The 21,419-nt window shown below is 39.8% G+C and overlaps 1 protein-coding gene across 1 annotated transcript; it reads left to right on the top strand.

Moving 5' to 3' along the window:
* Positions 1-743: 743 nt before the first annotated feature.
* exoc3l2a (exocyst complex component 3-like 2a) lies at positions 744-12,781 on the top strand. Its single transcript, XM_033978703.2, has 13 exons — positions 744-901; positions 2,679-3,235; positions 5,246-5,463; positions 5,866-6,616; positions 6,702-6,816; positions 6,905-7,015; positions 7,099-7,199; positions 7,461-7,571; positions 7,644-7,779; positions 8,622-8,744; positions 8,828-8,983; positions 11,115-11,236; positions 12,016-12,781. Exons 2-13 carry the CDS (start codon positions 2,703-2,705, stop codon positions 12,329-12,331), a joined length of 2,793 nt encoding a protein of 930 aa, XP_033834594.1. The 5' UTR covers positions 744-901; positions 2,679-2,702; the 3' UTR covers positions 12,332-12,781.
* The last annotated feature ends 8,638 nt before the right edge of the window (positions 12,782-21,419 follow it).

The following is a 21,419-nucleotide window of genomic DNA, read 5'->3' on the forward strand; positions in this document are numbered from 1 at the left end:
AATCTTCCAAAGTATGATTTTAACTTTCTATTACTATGAAATTGAACAGGTGAAGTGCCAACTGTACCTTTAAATAATAATGAACAAATAGTTTACTAAGAATGATTCAGGTTTAGTAAACACTTAAGTGAGGAGGTAGGATTGGGGTATTAATTAAAAGCTCAAGATGCTCCGTTCCTCCTATTTTTAAGTTAACACCTACCTTTATCTTTAGTTCAGAAGAGATTGGCAAGTCCAGGTCTGAAATGATCCAAATGATTCTAGTGAAGGTGTGTGGAGTTTAAAAACATAGTGGAGCACTTCCTGTATTACCACATGACATCACAAGTTGGAACAGAGTGTTTTCAGTTTGAGAGAAGAAAACAGCTTAAACATTTTCGATTTGTGTGTTAAACATGTGTGAATGAAACAAAACACAACTCCAGGTCTGTTTGTGATGAGGAAACAACATAACATAGATCAGAACATAGTGTAACATGGGCCCTTTAAGAATGATCCAGGCTTATTTAATACTTAAGTGAGGAGATAGGATTAGAGTATTAATTGAGCAAATTTATCAAGCTTTATCAGAGATTCAAGCACGTGTGAGCGATGCCCCATAGGCCTACTACATGCCTTACTATGTGTTCTTTAATGTACAGGTAATGTATTGTAATTAGTCAGGTCCTGGAGGGGAGGAGGGGGGCAGTGGCGTGGGAGGAGGCAGAAGGAGCGGGGACAGGCCTTTCCTTCCACCACAATAGCGATCATCAGGAAGCCACAGGCAGCCCACGCGCTCTGAGGCGGCTCTCAGACACTCGGAGACAGCGGTCAGCAGCGCACGCGGTCCACGCCACTGCAGCCCACACTGAGGAAGGCGCACTCCAGGATGAGCCAGAGCTGAGAGCCACAACATTAACAGGTACGACTTAAGCTCTGGTGTGTTCGTTCAAACATTTGGCCTGGTTTGGTACTGGTTTTAGCCTAGTTTGACTCTTTGCATAGGGTAGTTTAGGGGTGCGTTCACACTTGTGCATAACTCACATGTAAACTGGGACCAAACCAAGTCTACACCAGGACCTAGACTAAATCATGAGAAGTGTGAATGCATAGTTTGGCCCTGTTCTAGTCTAGTCTAGGTTTACCTCCAGGTTAGTCCAGATTTTCTCGCACATTTTCTCTTGAATACCAGGGTTTTAGGGTCTCTGTGGATTTCATCTGTACCACATGGGATTAGTTCAAACTAAGCTAAACTCATTTATAGACTTCAGTTTAACCTTCACGAAGACATATTTTGGTGATATTTTGTACAAAGCGAAAAAATAAATAAATAACTATTATACACTGTACAAATTATTTTTCTTATTCCAAGATTAAGGGCTGGGTCATTAGTTATTTATTTTACATACATTTTCCACTGTTTTTCCCCTGCTTTTGTGACAAAAAAGCAATTCCAGTTCATAACAAAAGTAAATTGTGAATTGTGTCAACTGGACAAAAGATTTTAAGAGTAAAAAGACTTAAACATCCTGAAATTCCTGTCCAGCTGACAGAATTCCCTTTAACCTGTGGAATATTGTGTTTGGAAATCCCAGAAAAATATCTTCACAATGTAATGTGATGGTTAGCTGTTATTTTTAGCCGGTTGTGCTAAAAAAGTTACTATTTAGTGCTGAATAATGTCTCAATTGTGCTAAAATATCCAAACAATTCAGTATTTGGGAACAAAAGTTTGACAGGGCATTTAGACATCCCCTCCCTTCACTCTTTAACCCTCCTCATCATTATGTCTGCAGCTGCCCTGACTTTTGACTCAGAGGTGAAAATTATTTGTTTTTTCTTGGCACAATATTTATAAAAGGTTGGAAATTGGGCACGTGTAAATGGGCCAATATTTTGAATAGAGGTTTCCTATTTGCAAAGTAGAGTAGTTATATAAGCACCGAGAGAAAGGATGTTTTGAATTGACTTGAATAAACTGTCTGACAGGCACATAAACACATTTACACACTTAATATTCACAGTACTGAGCAACAGTTGTTATTCTATTGTGGATGTAGTAGAGTAGCCAAACATGTACTCAAGTAAGAGTAATATTAGTTCAAAATACTTACTAGAAGTACAAAGTAGTGGTTCAAGTAAGCCTGTCACGATAACAGATTTTGAAGTATTGAATCTCATTTATGCCACTGACACAGAAACCAAGGAGCAGATTTAAACCACAAAAACTATTCTAAATTTACAATATTGGTAAATAAGGAGCTCCAATACATATATCGCAGAATGAGATACTTCAGAGATTACTTAATTCAACCTTTTATGGCTTAAATCTTATCCTGTAGCCAAAAAATAACCCAAAGTGCAAACTAAATGTGTGGAACAATAAGCTGATATAGTAATTATTGTAGCAGGCCTAGGTATAGGCAAGAAATAACTCAAGTAAGAGTAACTTACAGAGTAACTGCGAGAATGTAACATCTGATTTATAATTAGAAACTTTAAGTAATTGGAAGGACAAAACATTACATAATGCACAAAATCTGGTATTTTCAAAGGATAGACACAAAAATTTTAAAAACAAAACAATACTTGAAGGACCGGTGCAAGAAATGCAAATGTTCAAATCATGTCATATTCTCATCATAAAGCTTTTGTCACTTAGAAGTACCCACCTCTGTTCTATTGTCTTTTTCTTCCAGATTGTTGAAATAGTATTTGCAAGTATGCCCATTTTGAAAAAGCTCCCAGGGAGGTCCAAAAGCTGCCACGAATTTCCGCGAGTCAATGGAGAACTAATCCTACCCAAGCTGGACTTGGACTGGAGGGACTTGAATGATCTGAACGACCTGAAAGATTTCAACGACTTAAAAGACCTCAACAAGAACTTAAACCCTTTCGAAGACATTGATTTGGACGAAGACGACAAAAACGCAGACATGGGCCTTATCATGGGGGACAACCAGTTCAAACCCAGACGTGACGGGGAGGAGGAGGAGAATGAGGTGAACACAGAGCGACACGGAGCAGGCAACCCCAAAGCCAAGCCTCTGAAGGGGACACTGGAGAGGATCTGTGGTGTGTCTCCCCTCAAAACGCTGGGGAAGTTGGGGAAGGGGCTTCGGATATCCGGGCGTAATGTGTGGAGCACCAACACAGCCCAGTACAGCCCGGGGGATTCAAACACACTGCCCACCGAGAGGGAGAAGAGGAAGGGGGTTCGTCGAAGCTCTGAGGGGAAAATTATGACCTTGTTACGGTACATTATTCAAATGTTCAAATGGGTAATCAGTAACATCACCCCAAAACACAATGCTATAACTACTACTGCTACTACTACTACTACTACTACTGCTATTACTATTACTGCTACTACTACTACTACTACAGCTACTGCTACAAAAACTACAGCTACTGCTAAAGCTACTTCTGCTGCTGCTACTACTACTACTACTACTACTACTAATACTACTACTGCTACTGCTACTAAAACTACTGCCACTGCTAAAGCTACTACTGCTACTACTACTACTACTACTATTAATTTATAATGCCCGTGTAATCCCTCCATCCAGGTATGATCCATAGCACTGTCCAGTTGACAGAATTGAATTTTCTTTTGCTATTATTAATAATACAATTTTCATTTCTAAGAATCTAAAAAAAAAAACCCAAAACAATTAGCTAATATTTAAAACTACACTAAATAAACCAACCATTAATCTACCATTAAAAACCTGTCTAAATACAAAATGTTTTAAGTTCAAAACCCAAGGAAGCTTGATCTTGTCAGCCTCTCAACTTGTTTAGAGTTAAAAATAATTTGTTAAGCCTTGAACTCACCTGACTTCAGATATCTACATCTCCTTTTGTATCTGTTTCTTTCATTTGTGTTTTGTATTATTAATATCTAAATTGTCATTTCAGAGTACTATTTGTTAATCATACTGTTACTGTAGCCTAATGATTTTAGCCATACAGACATAGACTATAGCTCCCGCATCAGTACCAGTCCTGTTAAGTCTATACATTCCCTTGACGTAACAAATTCACTTGCATATAAGTAACTTTATTGTGCTTATTTCCTGTGGACTTATGTAATGCACCATAACCACTTGTTTATGTTCGGAACAGCTTTTGTTGCTTGTGGTTTGTTTTGTACTGAAGTGAATGGGACTATTTTTAACCAAGCCAAGCATCGTGGTTAGCTTCAGCATTGGTTTAGCAGATGTTTTAATATGTAGCATTCCGCACATTCCTCTAATCAGTGCCGTCTCTGGGTGTTCTTTAATTGTCTGAAATGTTTTGTAGTTTGTGAGTGTTAGGGTTGCTAAATTTTGGGGAAATTTCGCAGTTAAATTTGCAATATATGTTTAGGCCTGTCACAATAACAAATTTTGAAGCACGATACAGGGAATTAGCTATAAAAGAGACTCATTCATCCCTCTGCAGCTCAAATCTTATCAAATTACAACAAAAATACCCAACTTTTGCAAAGAAAAAGTACTAATGAAGCCAAAAATATATTGTCCCAGTCGATTTAGTAATTATTAGAACAGGCCTTTATATGTTTAAAAAGTAGGATTCTGTTCAGAGTGCACATTGTAAACAATACCTTAAGCATTAACATTTGAGCAAAGACTGAAATATGAACTGATAAACTAATACAAGAATCCCATGTATTTCAGAACATGTTTGTAGAGCTCTAAACATAGGCCTGCCACATAAATACTGTATTGACTTATCTTTCAATACATGTTAGATGGAACAATCATTTTTGAGAGTCAGTATTTACCGTGGAACTTTTTCTTACTACTAGTCAGAAACCTTTTGTTATTTTTCTGCCCCATGATTAGATCTAAGCTGTGGAGGCTTGGATAAATCACTTCTATGACTCATTATAGACAGAAACTAACTACCGAAGTGTTTCATTCTGCAATTTATTCATTGCCGTGTGTGTTTTTGAACCATATTGTACATTTAGAATATACATTTTTGGGGAGAATTATACTTCTACTTTCACTTTTTTGTGTCAGTGGCATAAATTACTTTCAATATTATCGTTTATCGTCTATATTTTCTTCAGCAATATGTCATACTTCAACAGGCCTAGTCTAAATGACAGATGGAGAAAACAGTATTAAAAAGATGTATATAAAAATGTATTTCATCAATCTTTTACCTAAATAACTGCAGCCTTTGTGACAGTTATGATTTGAATGCGATGTTTTGTGCAGCTATATGAGTGGTGTTACATTTTACTGTCCAGGTTTACGGGGAGGCGGAGAGAAGAGCGTAGAGAGAGCTTGCCCTGTGGGGACCTGAGCATAAACATAGAGGCGGAGGCGTGCAGGCGGCCATCCTTCCTCAGGATAGTCAGTCTGGGCAAACTGAAGAGAGAATCCATGTCGGACAAGGGCTCTCAGGAGGGCTCTGAGGAAACGGTGGAGGAGGAGCCTATGGTCAAAACTCGAGAGCCCCTTTCAGGTAATAAACGATATCTTTCCATACCAAGCATCCTACAAAGATCCATGGCATTTCAAGCTTTAGGAAGTGTCCTTGTTTTGCCTAATCAAGGCTTCCTCCTGCTCCTAGACAACTCTAATGAGACTAAAAGATCCCTGAGTCACTGGGTTCAATCACCACCAGGCTGTGAAATCAGGAAATGACTGCACTTCCTCCCATCCAGGTTCCCCCAGATATATTTTCAACCAAGCTACTGTTTAGACTCACTGCAGGGGACCCAACTACATATATACAACACAAGTGTGCAACTATAGCAAGAAATAGCTGTTTGTCAGCCAGGCACATGCCCGAATGTAGTAATCATAATAACAAACAAGAGCTCTGTGATCTTTGGGAGCTCATTTTGTGCTTTGTCTGTTTCAGTCCTGGAGATTTTACAGTTGGTGAACCACCGAGACTTGCTACTGGCTGATACTCACATGCAGGAGCTTGAACGTGAGTGTGAGCTTCTGTCCCAGCTCCCAGCCTCCTCCAGTCCATCTCTTACCCCCACCACCTGCCCCAGCACCCCGCCCGGCCTGTTCCCATTGTCAGCACAGGCTTTGGAGGATTCGCTCAGCTCCAATGCCACGCTGGATTCCAGTCGGCGTAAGGTCAAAGATGTGGAGCTGCTATATGAAGCTCTGCAAAAGGAGATGTGGGACGTGGTCCGAGAGTCGCTCCGTCAGCCCAGCGCTGGCCCCAATCTGGGCCTGGTGGTGCTGGTGATCCAACAGGAAGAGCACGCAGATGCTGCCTGGGCCTTCAGAGAAGATACCAAACCAGAGCGAGAAGGCCTCCAGTCACAGCCAAGCCATCGCCCCAGGCGCTTCAAGCTGAAGTGGAGGCAGGCTGTGGCAGAGGCGGCCGATTGGAGCCTGCCCCTGCAGATGGACACCACGGCCGGGCAACTGGCCAACTACTTGGATCGTCTGCGCAGCCGCATGGTGGACGACCTGGACGCAGCACGGAGGAACGCTGTGGGCATTTACCCCGAGGAGTTTTCTGCTTTCCAGGTTTATGTGGAGAGTTACCACAAAGCAGTGGCTAAACGCCTGCGCACCATCACCAGTGGACCTCTGCAGATCACAGATGTCTACTCGCTGCTCGACTGGTTCTACAACATCTACAACAGGTGCTTACTGACACTTTTAGTAGACTGGGCCCTGTAATGCCATGTTACTGTGTGTAATATGACAACAATGTATTATTTTGAACAGAGATGTGCTCGGATACATTGGTTCAAAAACACCTATCAACTATTCATCACTGGAAGCCATTCTGTCTCAAGATACAGTGGATAGGCTGGAACAAGACTGCCTCAATCTTGTCAAGGTAAATGAAATATTTTGTGTTGAAATAACACTGTTTGTATTATATAAAATCCATTAGTTTTGGTACTTATGGCTTGTGTCATCCCAAGGACAATGTGACCACGGAGCTGATCCACATTTTGGATGACGAAGAGCGGAGGTGGGCCCAGACTCTGCACATAGAGGAGTATCAGTGCCAGCTGGCACGATCCGTCATACAGGTAATCATATATAGTAGTATATTTATACTATAAGTTATACTATGGAAGATCCTTTCAAACATTGTGTGTTATTATCATTACAGAGGTTAAAGGTGGACCTAGACAGATCCACATCTGTGAACCAATTTTTGGGTGCCAGAGTTGCTCGCTGTAGTCTGATTGGACTGGCTGACTTTCTCTACAAGTAAGTAAAAGTTTCAATAGACACTTAAAACTATCCTAGCAGAGAGGTGTATAAGACTTTGAAATGTATTTTAATTTATAAGTTATTTACTACAGATACTACAGAACATGTTAGCTGACTAAACATTTAACACTAATCCTGTTCTCTTTAGTGACTGTAATGTGAAATGAAAGTTTATACCTTTATGAAGATCATACATATGGCACGTTCATATGACCATCAATATAAGACACATGTAAATAACGTTTGTCATATGTGTAGTTTTCAGAGGAAGGTGGAGATGTTCCATGACTCTCAGGCAGAGTTTGGAGACCGAGGGGATGGCTACGTGTCCAGGACAATTGCTCTGGTCAACTGTTGCCCTCCGCTTAGGTACTGTTTTCCTCTTTGTGTATTTTTGAATATATTATCACATTATAGTAATATGTTTTTGCCTCATTGTAGGTCATTTGTGGAGCGCTGCAGGCAGTGTGACCCACAGAGCAGCGAGGACACAGCCCAGAGAGCCAACTCCTCCATGGACAGAATCATCAACCAGTCTGTGAGGGTGCTGGCTGACAGACTGTTTGAAAATATCAGGGTACGGCACATTCACTGCTCTATCGATAAATTATTGAATAAATGGTAGCTTGGATAATATTTCTGCCACTCCATATTTATCACAAGTTTTTTTGTAATTTTTCTTAATACAGTAAGGCCTGAGCTGTAGTGGGTTCATTTTTTTAACCAATACTTTACAAGGCTTTTACTGGAATTATCCTGCTTTTGAGTTACAAAGCGACACAGTAATTTCAGTATCATCGCTGATTGTGATATTTTCTATAGTATATATATATGATATATACGATATAGTACGATATATATATGATATAGTATATATTGTAATTCAAAATGTGTTATGGACATTACTAAATTCAGATTCTGACATACACTGTGTTAAAGGGCCTGTATTACACTACTTTCTGATGTTTTAATGTTGTTTCCTCATCACAAACATACCTGGAGTTGTGTTTTGTTTCATTCACACACATTTAACACACAGACCCTGTATATTTAGGGTAGAGTTCTTCTCTCAAAGAGCAAACACCCTGTTCCACCTTGTGATGTCATGTGGCAATACAGGAAATGCTCCACTGTGTTTTTAAACTCCATACACCTTCATTAGAATCATTTGGATCATTTCATTAACTTGAAAACTACCACTACATGACATCACAAGGTAGAATAGAGCATTTTGAGCTTTGGAGATGTAGAGAGAAAAGGGAAAGTGTTACTCAAACATGTGTGAATGAAACAAAACTCAACTCCTGGTATGTTTTTGAGGAGGTAACATGACATGACTTAAAGCTCACATGAGTCAATTTTGCACAATATAGGACCTTTAAACTGTGCTCTTAATATTCACATGTGTTTCTGTTGCAGCCTTTCTTTGATAAACTCATAAAGAGAAAGTGGTTAAACAACACAGAGGCATTTGAAGCCATTGAGGCCGGTATTAAACAGCACTTCAAGAAGTTCAGAAGAATGGACCCGCCACCGTACCAGGTTTGACTTTGACTTTGATGTCATTTTTACATGCCGTTTACTGCTATTTTAAATGTATTAAATTAGTATGCTGTCACTGGCAGACACTGGTTGGCGAGGTGCACCGGCGCGTGATGGTAGAGTATGTGCGAGCAATTATGCGAGGACGGATCTTCTGCACATCATCCAAAATGAGGAAAAGGATGGCGTTTCGTCTACAAGATGAAGCCAAACAGCTGAAAGGACTCTTTAAGGACTTGGTGAGTAAAAGAGTATTATAGTATAGTAGTATATAGTATTGCCCTTATTCTGCCCCTCCCACTTTTGCCTCCAACAAGTCAACAATTCACCGATTCTCTGGAGACTTTAAAACAGCTCTGTAGTCCCTATAGAACTTATTTGCTGTCAAGATCGGCAGCCCTGTGCAAAAAAATACAACCTGAAAGACGATGGTGGCGCCCACAGCAAATTCTAAAATAAGGTGAATTGCCATGGTTGCTTTGGAGATACCAAAATTTGAATATATAATTAAAACCTGTAAGGACTGTAAAAAGAGCAGATTAAAATTTTAAATAAAACTAACTTGCAGTGTTATCTTATAAAAGTTTCTGCACTTTTGTGGTTTACTTTTGTTAATGTATTTCAACCTGAGCCAAATCATTTACACTCATGTTTTTGCACAAAGCTATATTATTATCGGAATGTCATCAGGAAAATCCCCCAACATTATATACATTTTTTTAGGCCTGTCACAATAACACATTTTTAAGTATGATATATTGCTGAAAAAACTATAGATGATAAATGATAATATTTATATGCCACTGACACAAAGACCCTAAAGTACGATTAAGAACAAAAAAACTATTCTAAATGTACAACATTGTTAAAAAAAACATGAACTGTAATAAATAAATAGGCAAGGCAAGTTTATTTGTATAGGACAATTTGTACACAAAGTAATTCAAAGTGCTTTCCAAAATAAGAAAGATATTAAATAGCACAATGAAACACATTTTGGTAGTCAGATTGTATCTATAATTAGTTATTTATTCAACTTTCTAAAGCTCAAATCTTATCATAGAACAGAAAAATAACAAAATGTTCCTTATTAGTACAAAGAAAAAGTTCCCACAATAAATATTGACCCTCAAAAATGATTGTTCCATTTAACATATATTGAACGTTAACTCGATATTGTAATTATTGTGACAGGCCTTCATTTTTCTCAATATTGCCAACGTTTGTTGGTGAGTGTAAAGCAATGACAGAATGATAAAATGTTTCTTTTATATTCACGTAGAGTTTGCCAGTGCTTATCAGTGATGTGAGACTGGCCCTCCAACTTCCTACGTTAGTAATAACTCAAACTGTGTTGATAAGGGCTGATCCCTGAAAAATGGCTGCTGTCATTGAGATGGAGATAGATGGATAGGATTTGCGTTAGTGGGAGCCAGAGAGGGGAAGTGGGTGTAGAGAAGCCATGCCGGACAGTGTGGCATTTGCCCTGGTTCTGTGCACGAGTTCAAACAAATGTCCGTCACCTCGGCTGACAACAGGAAGTGGCTGTGTTCGGAGGAAACTTCCTGTTCCTGTCAGCTGGTCTGCTTTGATGTGGCTGTGGATTGGCCTTGATGTCCTCTTTCACGAAGGAACCGCTCGAGTGTCTGTGAAAACTGGCAACTTGGGAACAAGGATATGGTTTTAATGGCCTTCTAAAAAAAAGACTGTTATTTTTAGGGAATGCCAAGCCAAGAATTCTGTTTTTATTTTCCGGAGTGTAAGGAAAAACAGGTCGAGGAAAAAACACTCGGATGTGGATTTGTAACATATTAATCATATTCAGCTTCCATCTCATCCCCAAACAACTTTCAATTCAATAATTTTATAAGTTTTTTATTAATTTTCTTTAACACAGTGTACCACATTGAAAGATGTAATCAAAACATCCTGCAGACCAGGACACACACAAAAAGGAGGGAAAGTATTCATGGCAGCATCAGACTGTAAACAACTTTCTTCATAAAGTGATCATGAGAGGGGTGATTTAACTTCTTCTGCAATAATACAGCAAAAAACATTACTCTACAAAATGTTGCTTCTCTCTCCCAGATCCACTAAATGTGGAACAGACCCAAATATAATTAGCAAGTCATTATCAATTCAGTGAATTTGATACACTTTGCAATTAGTATTAATGTAATCTTATATGTTTTAAAATAAACAGATTACACATCATTGTCAAGTGTATTGTTTAAAATGAGATTGCACATGGCTCTACCAGTATGAGTATGTTAGTGTCAATCTTTGTTTAACAAAATCTATAGTTTAAAGGTGAAATTGTTTATGAAATTGTGTTGATTCTTTACATGTATGTTCTTTTTTCCACAGGAGTCCCCTGCTTCTTGGTTGGACAGCATCCTCTGTCACCTGGCCGACATCATTCTCCTGGAGGACACGCCGTCCATTCAAGTGGAGGTTGCGGTGTTGGTGAAAGAGTTTCCAGATATACGGTGAGACTTTAATTACACACATGAGCTGTTTGAAAGATTTCAGTTGTCACCAGGAAGCATCTATAAAAACACTGCATACCCAAAGGCCCTATATTCATTTATGCTTAGTGTTACACATTGGCTCTGCTATTTTTGGTCCAGAGCCGAGCGAGAAAAAGCATGTATGAGATTTTCCTTTTTTCTGTTGTCACAATGGATCAAAACAAGGAAAAGAAACACGGAAACATATCTACATTAGCCCAGCTATTTTTGGAGCACACAGAGGCCATGTTTTGAGAATAGATGAGGCTGAGGTCTCCAAGGGAGCTGTTTGTGCGCAGGTTAACACTCAGGTGACAGTTGGCAAACTACTGCCGTGACGCAAAACCCTCAGTGGAGCAGACAGGAAGCTGCTGCCGAGTACTTCCTGTTCCTGCCACCCGGCTGGAGACAGACTGGTGCCACATTATAGATTCAAACAGGGAGAGAATTCCCTTCTGGTGTTATAAAAGTATAAAGAATGTTAATTAAGAATGCCCATTCATGACTATGGGGCAGCCCAATGTCCTGTGTGACTCATTTACACATTTTGCTTACGTAATTATAATTCTTCAATGATGTATGACAAAGTTACATTTGTTTTTGTGTAATAGTTGTCTGTATTTACATGTAGATAGAGGTTTTCTGGCAGACAAACAGCGCCACCGGTGCATGTGAAATCTGAAAGTTAACTGAATACCAGCCTTTTTCAATGAGTCGTCACCTTTGACTCATCCAGCCTGTCTCCTGTCTGTCCACAGGAAAAAGCATGTGTCGACGCTGTTAAATGTTCGTGGTATGACACGGCAGGCGGAGCGGCAGGAGATTTTGAACATTGTGAAGGACTTTGAATGCAGCAGCAGCCTCCTGTCCCGGGACCACGCCCTGTTCTCTGACATCCCCATCACCTCAGAAGTCCACTGCCTCAGTCTGGGTCTGCGGCGACTCACCATGACCGTCACCAACTGGTTTTCAGAGCAGCGCGTGAGGCGCAGCCACAGGGCCAGTGTCCGAAACTCTGCTCCTCCGCCTCACGAGGCCCACAGCATGGAGGACAGAGGCCATAGAGAGGATTAACAGTGGCGACTGTGACAAGGGCAGACATTAAAGAACTATGAGAAACTGTAAGAAGAATGCACCTTGACCCAAGAACTGTCTGAACCACATATTGTTACTCACCATTAAAACTTGACTTTAGGTACTCTTTGTACTGTACACACTCATATTATCTCGATCACTGGAAACATCAGGTGAGCTGCACTGTGAAACAGGATATGGATCAATCAGACTTAATTTGAACTAAACAATTAATAAAATAGTTGCACATGCTTTCAAATGTAATGCAAAATTGATGCTTATTCTGTATTTACACACGCAGTCTGTGGTGGCAATAATGTCTAATGTCCAATGTGCATAAAGTATGTGAGTTTATATTGAATGGAAAAGGAAGTGTTGAACTATCACTGTGAATGAAAAGGATCTGTTGCTGGAAACATAATAAAAGCCCATTGACTGGGTTAATAAATCAGTCTGGACTTGTCTTTGAGATGACAAATGTTTTTGTAATTAAAGGCATATGTTCTGCTTTTGTCACATAAGATGTGCTGTGAAGTCCAGTGCAATTTCCAAGTTTAGACATTGGCATTCTTTATCATGGGAGTGTCAGACAATGCCTCCAACATAAACAACGCCAAAGGACACTCTGAAAAACAGGGCTAGGTTTGAGGGTCTGACGCAGGGGGGATGCTGGCAGGACATATACATCCATACTTTATGCCACAGTTGTTTATGTTGAGGATATGGTAGCTTTGTTCACAAACGTAAAGTGGCGGCTCCAAAAAGACGCTGCAGAAGGGTCATACTCCAACAACGGGATGTTTTCTGGTAAATAAAGATTTCCTGTTGTCCGTCAAGGTGACAACGGATGCTTTTATTGGAGCCAAGTTTACATTGAGCACAAGGAGCAACTTCCCTTCTGCTTATGGTGAAGATGCCCTACCAAAGTCTCCTGGTCCACTTCAAACAGCACACATGGGAGTCCCTGCTGACGGGGTCTCCATGACAGGCTCTGTAGGTCCAATGGACTCGGAGATGTGTGAGAGTCATCCAGCAGGTGGTTTTCCACTATCACTCACATCCGGAAGTTTTATTATTAACTGTCATGGTGCCGGACAGTCTGCACAGGACAGTCATAAAAGTCATATGAATTTGGGTGTTTTTTTATATGTGTACGTCAGGAGTCCAGTCTAGGATCTCAGCTGAATACTGAAAGGGCACTGGCAAGACAATATACAATGTACAGGTATTTAAAGTAACACTGTGTTCTGGCAGCGGCACAGAAAAGGAAATCGAAAGAAAAAAACATACCTCAGAAAATTCTCCATAGAGACAGACAGATAGACAGATAGACAGACAGATAGATAGAGTTTTACACTATATATTGGAATATTATAGCCAAAGGAGCAACATATCCATGGAAACAACAAGCAGGTGGGGGCTGTCCTCCATTCCAAGTGAAAGTCAGGTTTGTGGAGATGCAAGCCTGCTCATAGTAAGGACGTATGTTTTTTCATGGTTTTCAGTGTAATAAAACAATAAAAACATTCCAAAAATGCTTTACTTGTCTAAAAAGTGACATGGCGGGGTGTTAATTTATCATAAAATTCGCAATATTAAATAATTTATATTGCTTTAGACTGTGATTCTCTTCTAAGGGAATTATAGGCCAAACAAGAGGCATAGTAGTCAATTGCCCCACTTTGGGAACAGCGTCTCTACTCCAAGGACCTTTGGAGTAAGAAATACTTTTACTATATCTTCAAATGTATTGTAAAGGAAATATGTTTATCAACTGGGCCTATATAAGGACCCAGTTGGAATAAAATGTCAGATATTATCGCCACACTGAAAAATAGTTCAAGACACACTGTGAACCCTCTTGGAAAACAAACATTGGGCACACAAATGCACGTTTATCTAAAATAAACTCTCAAACTTCCTGTAATATGTCTCTAAGCTGTTTACCTGTTTCCCACAATAGGCTACATATATCAGGGACCTGGACTTGCCCTTTGCACTTTTATTTTTCATTAATAATTTCCATGAATCCATTGCCACGAACAGGATGAACATAAACTGAGCAACAAGTAGAGTTGGCAGAGGACCTCTTGTTCTGAGTCACATACTGAAGCATGACCAGATATCCTCATTGGGCTCTGGTGCTGCTGCGCTTGTGTTTTCCAGGTACCCAGATGGGGATTACCACTTCAACTATAACAAAACTCAGTGACAGAGGCCAAACTTAGAGGTCTGTAGCTGCTGTAGGTGAAACAGTGGACAGTATCACAATGCAATCCCTGGGAAGCACTCCCCAGCTTCCTCTCATTAACACAGCGCTGCAATGGAAAACCCATCTGTCTCTATTCACTGTTTGTTTTCGGAAGCTTGCCTTGCCCTGTCTTTGTTCACACTGTCATGCACTTTTCATGGCTCCCCAATTTCTGATTTGTTTATCTTAATAAAGTTGCACTATGTAACTTTACAGTGGCAGGTATCCATGGAAACTATCTGAAATGTTGCCCGGTCTTTGACATATCTATCTTACATGTATTCAAGTACAGGTGCTTTAATGAATTTATTGCAAAAAACAAGCAAAGATTCGCTACTGTGAGTGAAGTCGCCTCTCCATAGACCTGACCTATAACTCAAAGACTGCTGCTTGTTTCCATGGGGATATAAAGGATGGTATATGCTCCAAATGTGAGGCAAATGCGAGGAAATCCTTCCTATTTATGTTACAAAAGCATGTGTAGTCTTTGTTGGTCTAGTAAGATTTAATAAATGACACAGTGGGTGAACAAAAGGGGTCATGGGCAAGTCTGACCCCTGCCCTGTGGGCTCTTCTGAAGAAAATATTCACTCTTTGAGCATGGCTAAATTGACAATGCAGCATAATAGAAATAATAACATTTTGTGTAATTACTATGGCTACAAATACAGGCTAAAGAATAGGGAGACCAGACTTTCCCAGGTGAATAGGGCCATCTGGTCAGCCACCTACATTCAACAGACTCATTAGCTTATCAGACTTATCGTGTGTATGCATCTGTACTGTTACATTTTTTTATATTGTTACCACTGATCCATCTTCCTTTAATCAACCTACGTGTGCCATATGTTCGATGAGTCTGGTTGTAATTATGCCCTAACATTTTCTCCAACTCTTTGATGTCGTGAATTGGCGATGTCCTTGAATGCACCAGCAGGACCACGCTGGACTTCCTCAGGGCTTATGGCCAGAAAAACTAACAAGCTATGCTTTAATTTCCTCAGGGTCATGATCGTACAGTGTCCTAACAATGTAACCCATTTATTGACTTAAATGTAAACAGAATACTTTCGATGAATAACCTTTAGGCTTTCAGTTATGCCTTTAGTTATTTGTTAGCTAACACACGCAGCACCCCACCTGTTAGTACTAGTTACCACCTTGGGGTAGCTAATCTAACTATGATAATATGCTACCAGGATTCTGTTTTTGTAACCTTCTGGGCCAATGCCAGATCCTGTGCGTTGAATATCAGTTTAACCGCAGGCATTTGACCATTTGATGATAAAATGTCAAAATATTATGAGTATGAATGAGGATAGCAAATTAATAACTCATCTGATTCTTTTTTTATGTGGTACTGTGGTGTTTAGGCATGGAACAATATTATCATTAGATGAGATTCATTCATGGTTTTCGTCCTGGTCGTGGAACACTGGACCAGCTCTATACTCTCCATCGGGTCCTCGAGGGCTCACGGGAGTATGCCCAACCAGTCCACATGTGTTTTGTGGATCTGGAGAAGGCATTCGACCGTGTCCCTCGTGGTGTCCTTTGGGGGGTGCTCTGGGAGTATGGGGTCCGGGGCTCTTTGCTAAGGGCTGTCCGGTCCCTGTATGACCGGAGCAGGAGCTGTGTTCGCATTGCCGGCAGTAAGTCAGACCTGTTCCCAGTGCATGTTGGACTCCGCCAGGGCTGCCCTTTGTCACCGGTTCTGTTCATTATATTTATGGACAGAATTTCTAGGCGCAGCCAGGGGCTGGAGGGGGCCTGGTTTGGGAACCACAGGATTTCATCTCTGCTGTTTGCAGATGATGTTGTCCTGATGGCTTCTTCAAGCCAGGACCTGCAGCAGGCACTGGGGCGGTTTGCAGCCGAGTGTGAAGCGGCTGGGATGAGAATCAGCTCCTCCAAATCCGAGGCCATGGTTCTCGACCGGAAAAAGGTGGTTTGCTCTCTCCGGGTGGGTGGTGAGTCTCTGCCCCAAGTGGAGGAGTTCAAGTATCTCGGGGTCTTGTTCACGAGTGAGGGAAGGATGGAGCGTGAGATTGACAGGCGGATCGGTGCAGCGTCTGCAGTGATGCGGTCGCTGTATCGGTCCGTTGTGGTAAAGAAGGAGCTGAGCCGGAAGGCGAAGCTCTCGATTTACCGGTCAATCTACGTTCCTACCCTCACCTATGGTCATGAGCTTTGGGTAATGACCGAAAGGACAAGATCGCGGATACAAGCGGCTGAAATGGGCTTCCTCCGCAGAGTGGCCGGGCGCACCCTTAGGGATAGGGTGAGGAGCTCGGTCACACGGGAGGAGCTCGGAGTAGAGCCGCTGCTCCTACACGTTGAGAGGAACCAGCTGAGGTGGCTCGGGCATCTGCTCAGGATGCCTCCTGGACGCCTCCCTAGGGAGGTGTTCTGGGCATGTCCCACCGGGAGGAGGCCCCGGGGAAGACCCAGGACACGCTGGAGGGACTATGTCTCTCGGCTGGCCTGGGAACGCCTTGGGGTCCCACCGGAGGAGCTGGAGGACGTGTCCGGGGTGAGGGAAGTCTGGGAGTCCCTGCTTAGACTGCTGCCCCCGCGACCCGGCCCCGGATAAGCGGAAGAAAATGGATGGATGGATGGAGATTCATTTATCAGAGCCCTATGGTCACATTTTATTTGAGATGTTTTTTAAGGTACTCAAGGTCACTGCCATTACAATAATAAAAAAACAAACATAACACTATCTATACATGAACTGGTTATATTAATTTCATAACTTTATAACATTTATGTAACATTTTGAGTTTTATATTAAATTCATCATATCATTTTCTTGATTTGCAGAAATGACAAAGGGTCGCACTTGAGATGCTGAGAAAGATCAGCTGTTAAGTGCCATCATCACAGAGATAACTGTAGAACACCAAAACATGTCAAGGTAAAGCGTAAATCTCACTCCTATTTGTCTGTTTAAAAAAATACACAAAAAGACATCAACAGTTGAAAAGCTGTTTTTGTATAAATAGCCTTCAGTGGTTACTTACAAAACCATTGACATAAAATATATACATAAATAGCTATTACTTATTACACTGTTGTATGTGCACTATTACTCATAGTCTGTTTTGAACTATGTTTTGATGTCGGCTGTTCTTAAAAATAGCAGACTTATCTTCGCCTCACCTGGTGGTAGTTGTTTACACTTGCTTATGGTCTTGGTGGGGCTGATAGCTGTCACATTGCATAACTTAGAAACAAAGCCTACCTCTTGTGCTATGACACATTGGTCTGGAGCGGCTGGAGGACCTCCTGTCCCCTCCCATGACCAGCGCACTCTGTCTGTCGGGATGGCTGCCACTTGAACCAAAACAATAAGCTATTGGTCAGTTGTGATGGGATATCCTGATTTATGTTGTTTTTTTAGTCTGGTATATCTTTATTTAGTTCAGGAGGCACATACCCCTGCTGCTAGTGCCCACTCATCAGATCAGACACGTAAAACTTGTTTGTTATCAAGGTATGCATTCAGTCATCTCTATTATTCTTTGGCTACTAGATAAGCAATGAAAGGTCACATTTGTTTAATCCTGGGCGTAGAGCTAAAGTAAACTGTCAATCTTACATCACTTGTCTCTCATACTTCATTCTCCAGACACATTAGGCTGAAGTTTAAATGTATAATTACATGTATACATCATTAATTTACATTTTTTTCATTGTAAACCGCCATATTTATTTTGCAATTTTTAATATTCGCAACTAAGTACAGAGCTTTGGATGAGATAGGGGGTAGGTGGAAACAGCAATTTTCTGTTCAAGCCTAGAATGCAATTCAGGATTACAGAAATATGCACCAATCAACTGAAATGTATATATCTATGTAATGATGAGAAAACACCATTATAATATAGTTAAAAGTCCATTGTACATAATATGCCCCCTTTAATAAACCAGATCAAATGTATATTACTAAAAAGATGCAGCTTCTACCATTTGATTTAACATAAGGCTCATAACTTAACTAAGTAGGATTCTCCAAAATCATCTTTAGTCATCTTGGGTGGACACATTTTTAGCTCAAGTCTTCGCTGGCCTGATGCCACACAGTCTGTAAACATCCCAACCTGCACAGTTATTTGTTTTCCTTTGTTTAAACTATCTTGACGTTCATATAATAGTGAGAAAAAAACAGGAGGAGTTTTTGTTGCTCCTGAATGTCTGTATTTATGAAAGCACATCCCCTGTCCTCCCAGCGCTGGCCTCCTTACAGCAGATCTTCAGCATCCAGCCAATCAACCAATCACAGGGCAGTATCAGACCAACAATGACACTCCAAGACATCTCTGTTATTTTATACACACTACTGTAATAACAGGATGTGTTCAGTGGAAACTTACTGAACTGGACTTTATTGGAGCTGCAAGTAACAAACGGTTAATAAATCAAATCCTTAAAGCCCCACTATGAAACTTTTTAGCCAGAAAATAAAATAAAACATAAGCATGTTTTCCCAATATCATTGCTATCAAGATGTGAAAAAAATGCATGATCACTGTGAGCGGCTTGCATCTCCACAATCCTGACTCTGGTTTGGCTTATAGGAGAACCTCCGCCTGCTTGTCTCCATGGAAATATTCTTCCTTTGGCTATAATCTTCCACAGTCTAGCACAAAATGTGTCTTTCTCATTGGTTTTAACTTTGTGTTTCCATGGGATCATGTGGTGACATGCCACCTCCAGAAAGCTACAAAGGGTTACTTTATTTAACTTTTAATGCAAACAGTGAGAATCAAAAATGTATATGTGTTTGAATAGAAACTCCCAACAGCAATGTATCATGAGAGCTAACAGAGAAAATATTATGACAAGCAAAATTAAGTAATTTTTTTGAATCTTAACTTTACTTTTTCATTAAGAGTTTGTTTGATGAAGCTGATCACTCACTTGATGAAAAACTAAACTCAACTCTCAAACTAACGCTCAAATTTATCAAATGCACCTCTGATCATTTGAATGAAGACACGAGGTGGGAAAGACTGCAGCTAAGAGGTGTGATAATGTAAATTGGATTGTATGTAAAAATTCAAGTTTGATAGAGAGTTTTTATCATCATGAGAAGAGACTATATAGCTAAAGTTGTACACATTTGACTGTATAGTAAATGGCCTTCTTTGAAAAAGGTTTGGGACCTGAGGAAAGGAACACTCATTCAAATCAGTTCCACACAATTCATGAAAGATATAGGCTTTCATGACCCATAATGATCGGCACCATTTTCAGAAAAAATAAATTAACATTAATGGTGCATTTACCTTACTTTTACTGAAGATGAATGAACATAAAGTGCATTTTGTTCAGTGCATGTGCAACTAGAACAACAAGTCATCATGGGTCAATATTATTCATCCACAGCTTATACAAGCTCCACATTTACATGTACAGAGACATGTGCGGTTTAACTGCTCTAAAAGATCTCAATATATTTACTAAAACAAAACTGTGATACTAAAAGTTTTTGTTAAACCACTATCTGTGCAAAGCTAACAAGAAATACACCTGTTTTAATAATCAAAACAGTGAATCTATGTATTGCATAAACAATTTTCTTTCCTCTAAACAAGCCACACAAATGTAGTGCTGTGACAGAATAATTTTCGGAAAATATACAAGAAAATATATCGATACAGCAGCCCACGATATCAATACTGTATCATTAAATTAAACAATATGAAATTTTGATATTTTTGCATACCATTATTTAACATGCACATATCTGCAACACATTTTACTGAAAAGAAAGAGCTGTTTTCTTTTAAAGTGAATCATTATATTTTGCTGTTTTCCGTAGAGCTGAGTGACACTGTGGGAGGACAGAGCTGGTGCTTGGCCTCTCACACTAACTCCACACAAACAGGACTCTTCTAAGAATAGGTGCGATGCCAAAAACACGCCGTGGAGTGGGAGATTGACAGAGAGTGACGGTGCTGTCACAGTGTTACATGGGAACAGAGTGGACAGCGGACTTCCTCCAGGTCTGTGTATTTGTGAGGGAAGTACATGTCCCTGAAGACTGTAGCCTCAACTTTACACTCTAAAAAGAATATGTGCTCGGGCACTCAAAAGGCGTATTGTAAAACAGCTACACCTGATACTGTGGTAGAACACGTCTTGTACCTTAAATTAACACCAAATCCTTCAGTCAAAGTGCATAATTCATATATATATGGGTTAATTGATTACTTTTTACAAGACAGGTACAATATAATTCCAGTTCATAATAGGGATGGGACAAGAAACAATAATATAATTTATCATGATAAAAAGGTCAATAATAATCATTCATATAACATTTTATATAATTGTGATCATCGCTAACAAAGATAATTAGCGATAGAACGATAGGTCGGTTGGCAGTTATATTGGGCCGATATTTGTTTTTGTTCAAACTGTATGTTGTGATCTGCTGCCTAAAAAAATACACAGGAAGCTTAATATTAATACTTTAATACAAAGAGATAGCTGCACAAAGCAGCCATGACTATATATATATATATATATATATATATATATATATATATATATATATATATATATATATATATATATATATATATATATATATATATATATATATATATATATATATATATATATATATATATATATATATCGGTCGATCTCTAAAGATAATCGTATTAATATCTCCAGAGTGTGCAGAGAAATTATCCATAATATGCTCCACTAAATTGCTTTTTTTTTTTTTTTTTACTGATAACAAGGTACAATTATATAAAAGTTGTTTAAATATGGAACTTATTCATAATATAATTATTCATATCCAAAATATTTTTAAACTGC

This window comes from Periophthalmus magnuspinnatus, chromosome 14 (assembly GCF_009829125.3).
Source record: "Periophthalmus magnuspinnatus isolate fPerMag1 chromosome 14, fPerMag1.2.pri, whole genome shotgun sequence".
In the NCBI taxonomy this organism is placed as follows: Eukaryota; Metazoa; Chordata; class Actinopteri; order Gobiiformes; family Gobiidae; genus Periophthalmus; species Periophthalmus magnuspinnatus.

Coding starts and splice junctions, on each gene's coding strand:
- exoc3l2a (XM_033978703.2), top strand. CDS start 2,703: ATGCCCATTTTGAAAAAGCTCCCAGGGAGGTCCAAAAGCTGCCACGAA. Junction 7,572..7,643: donor AACTGTTGCCCTCCGCTTAG/GTACTGTTTTCC, acceptor GCCTCATTGTAG/GTCATTTGTGGAGCGCTGCA. Junction 7,780..8,621: donor GACTGTTTGAAAATATCAGG/GTACGGCACATT, acceptor TTTCTGTTGCAG/CCTTTCTTTGATAAACTCAT.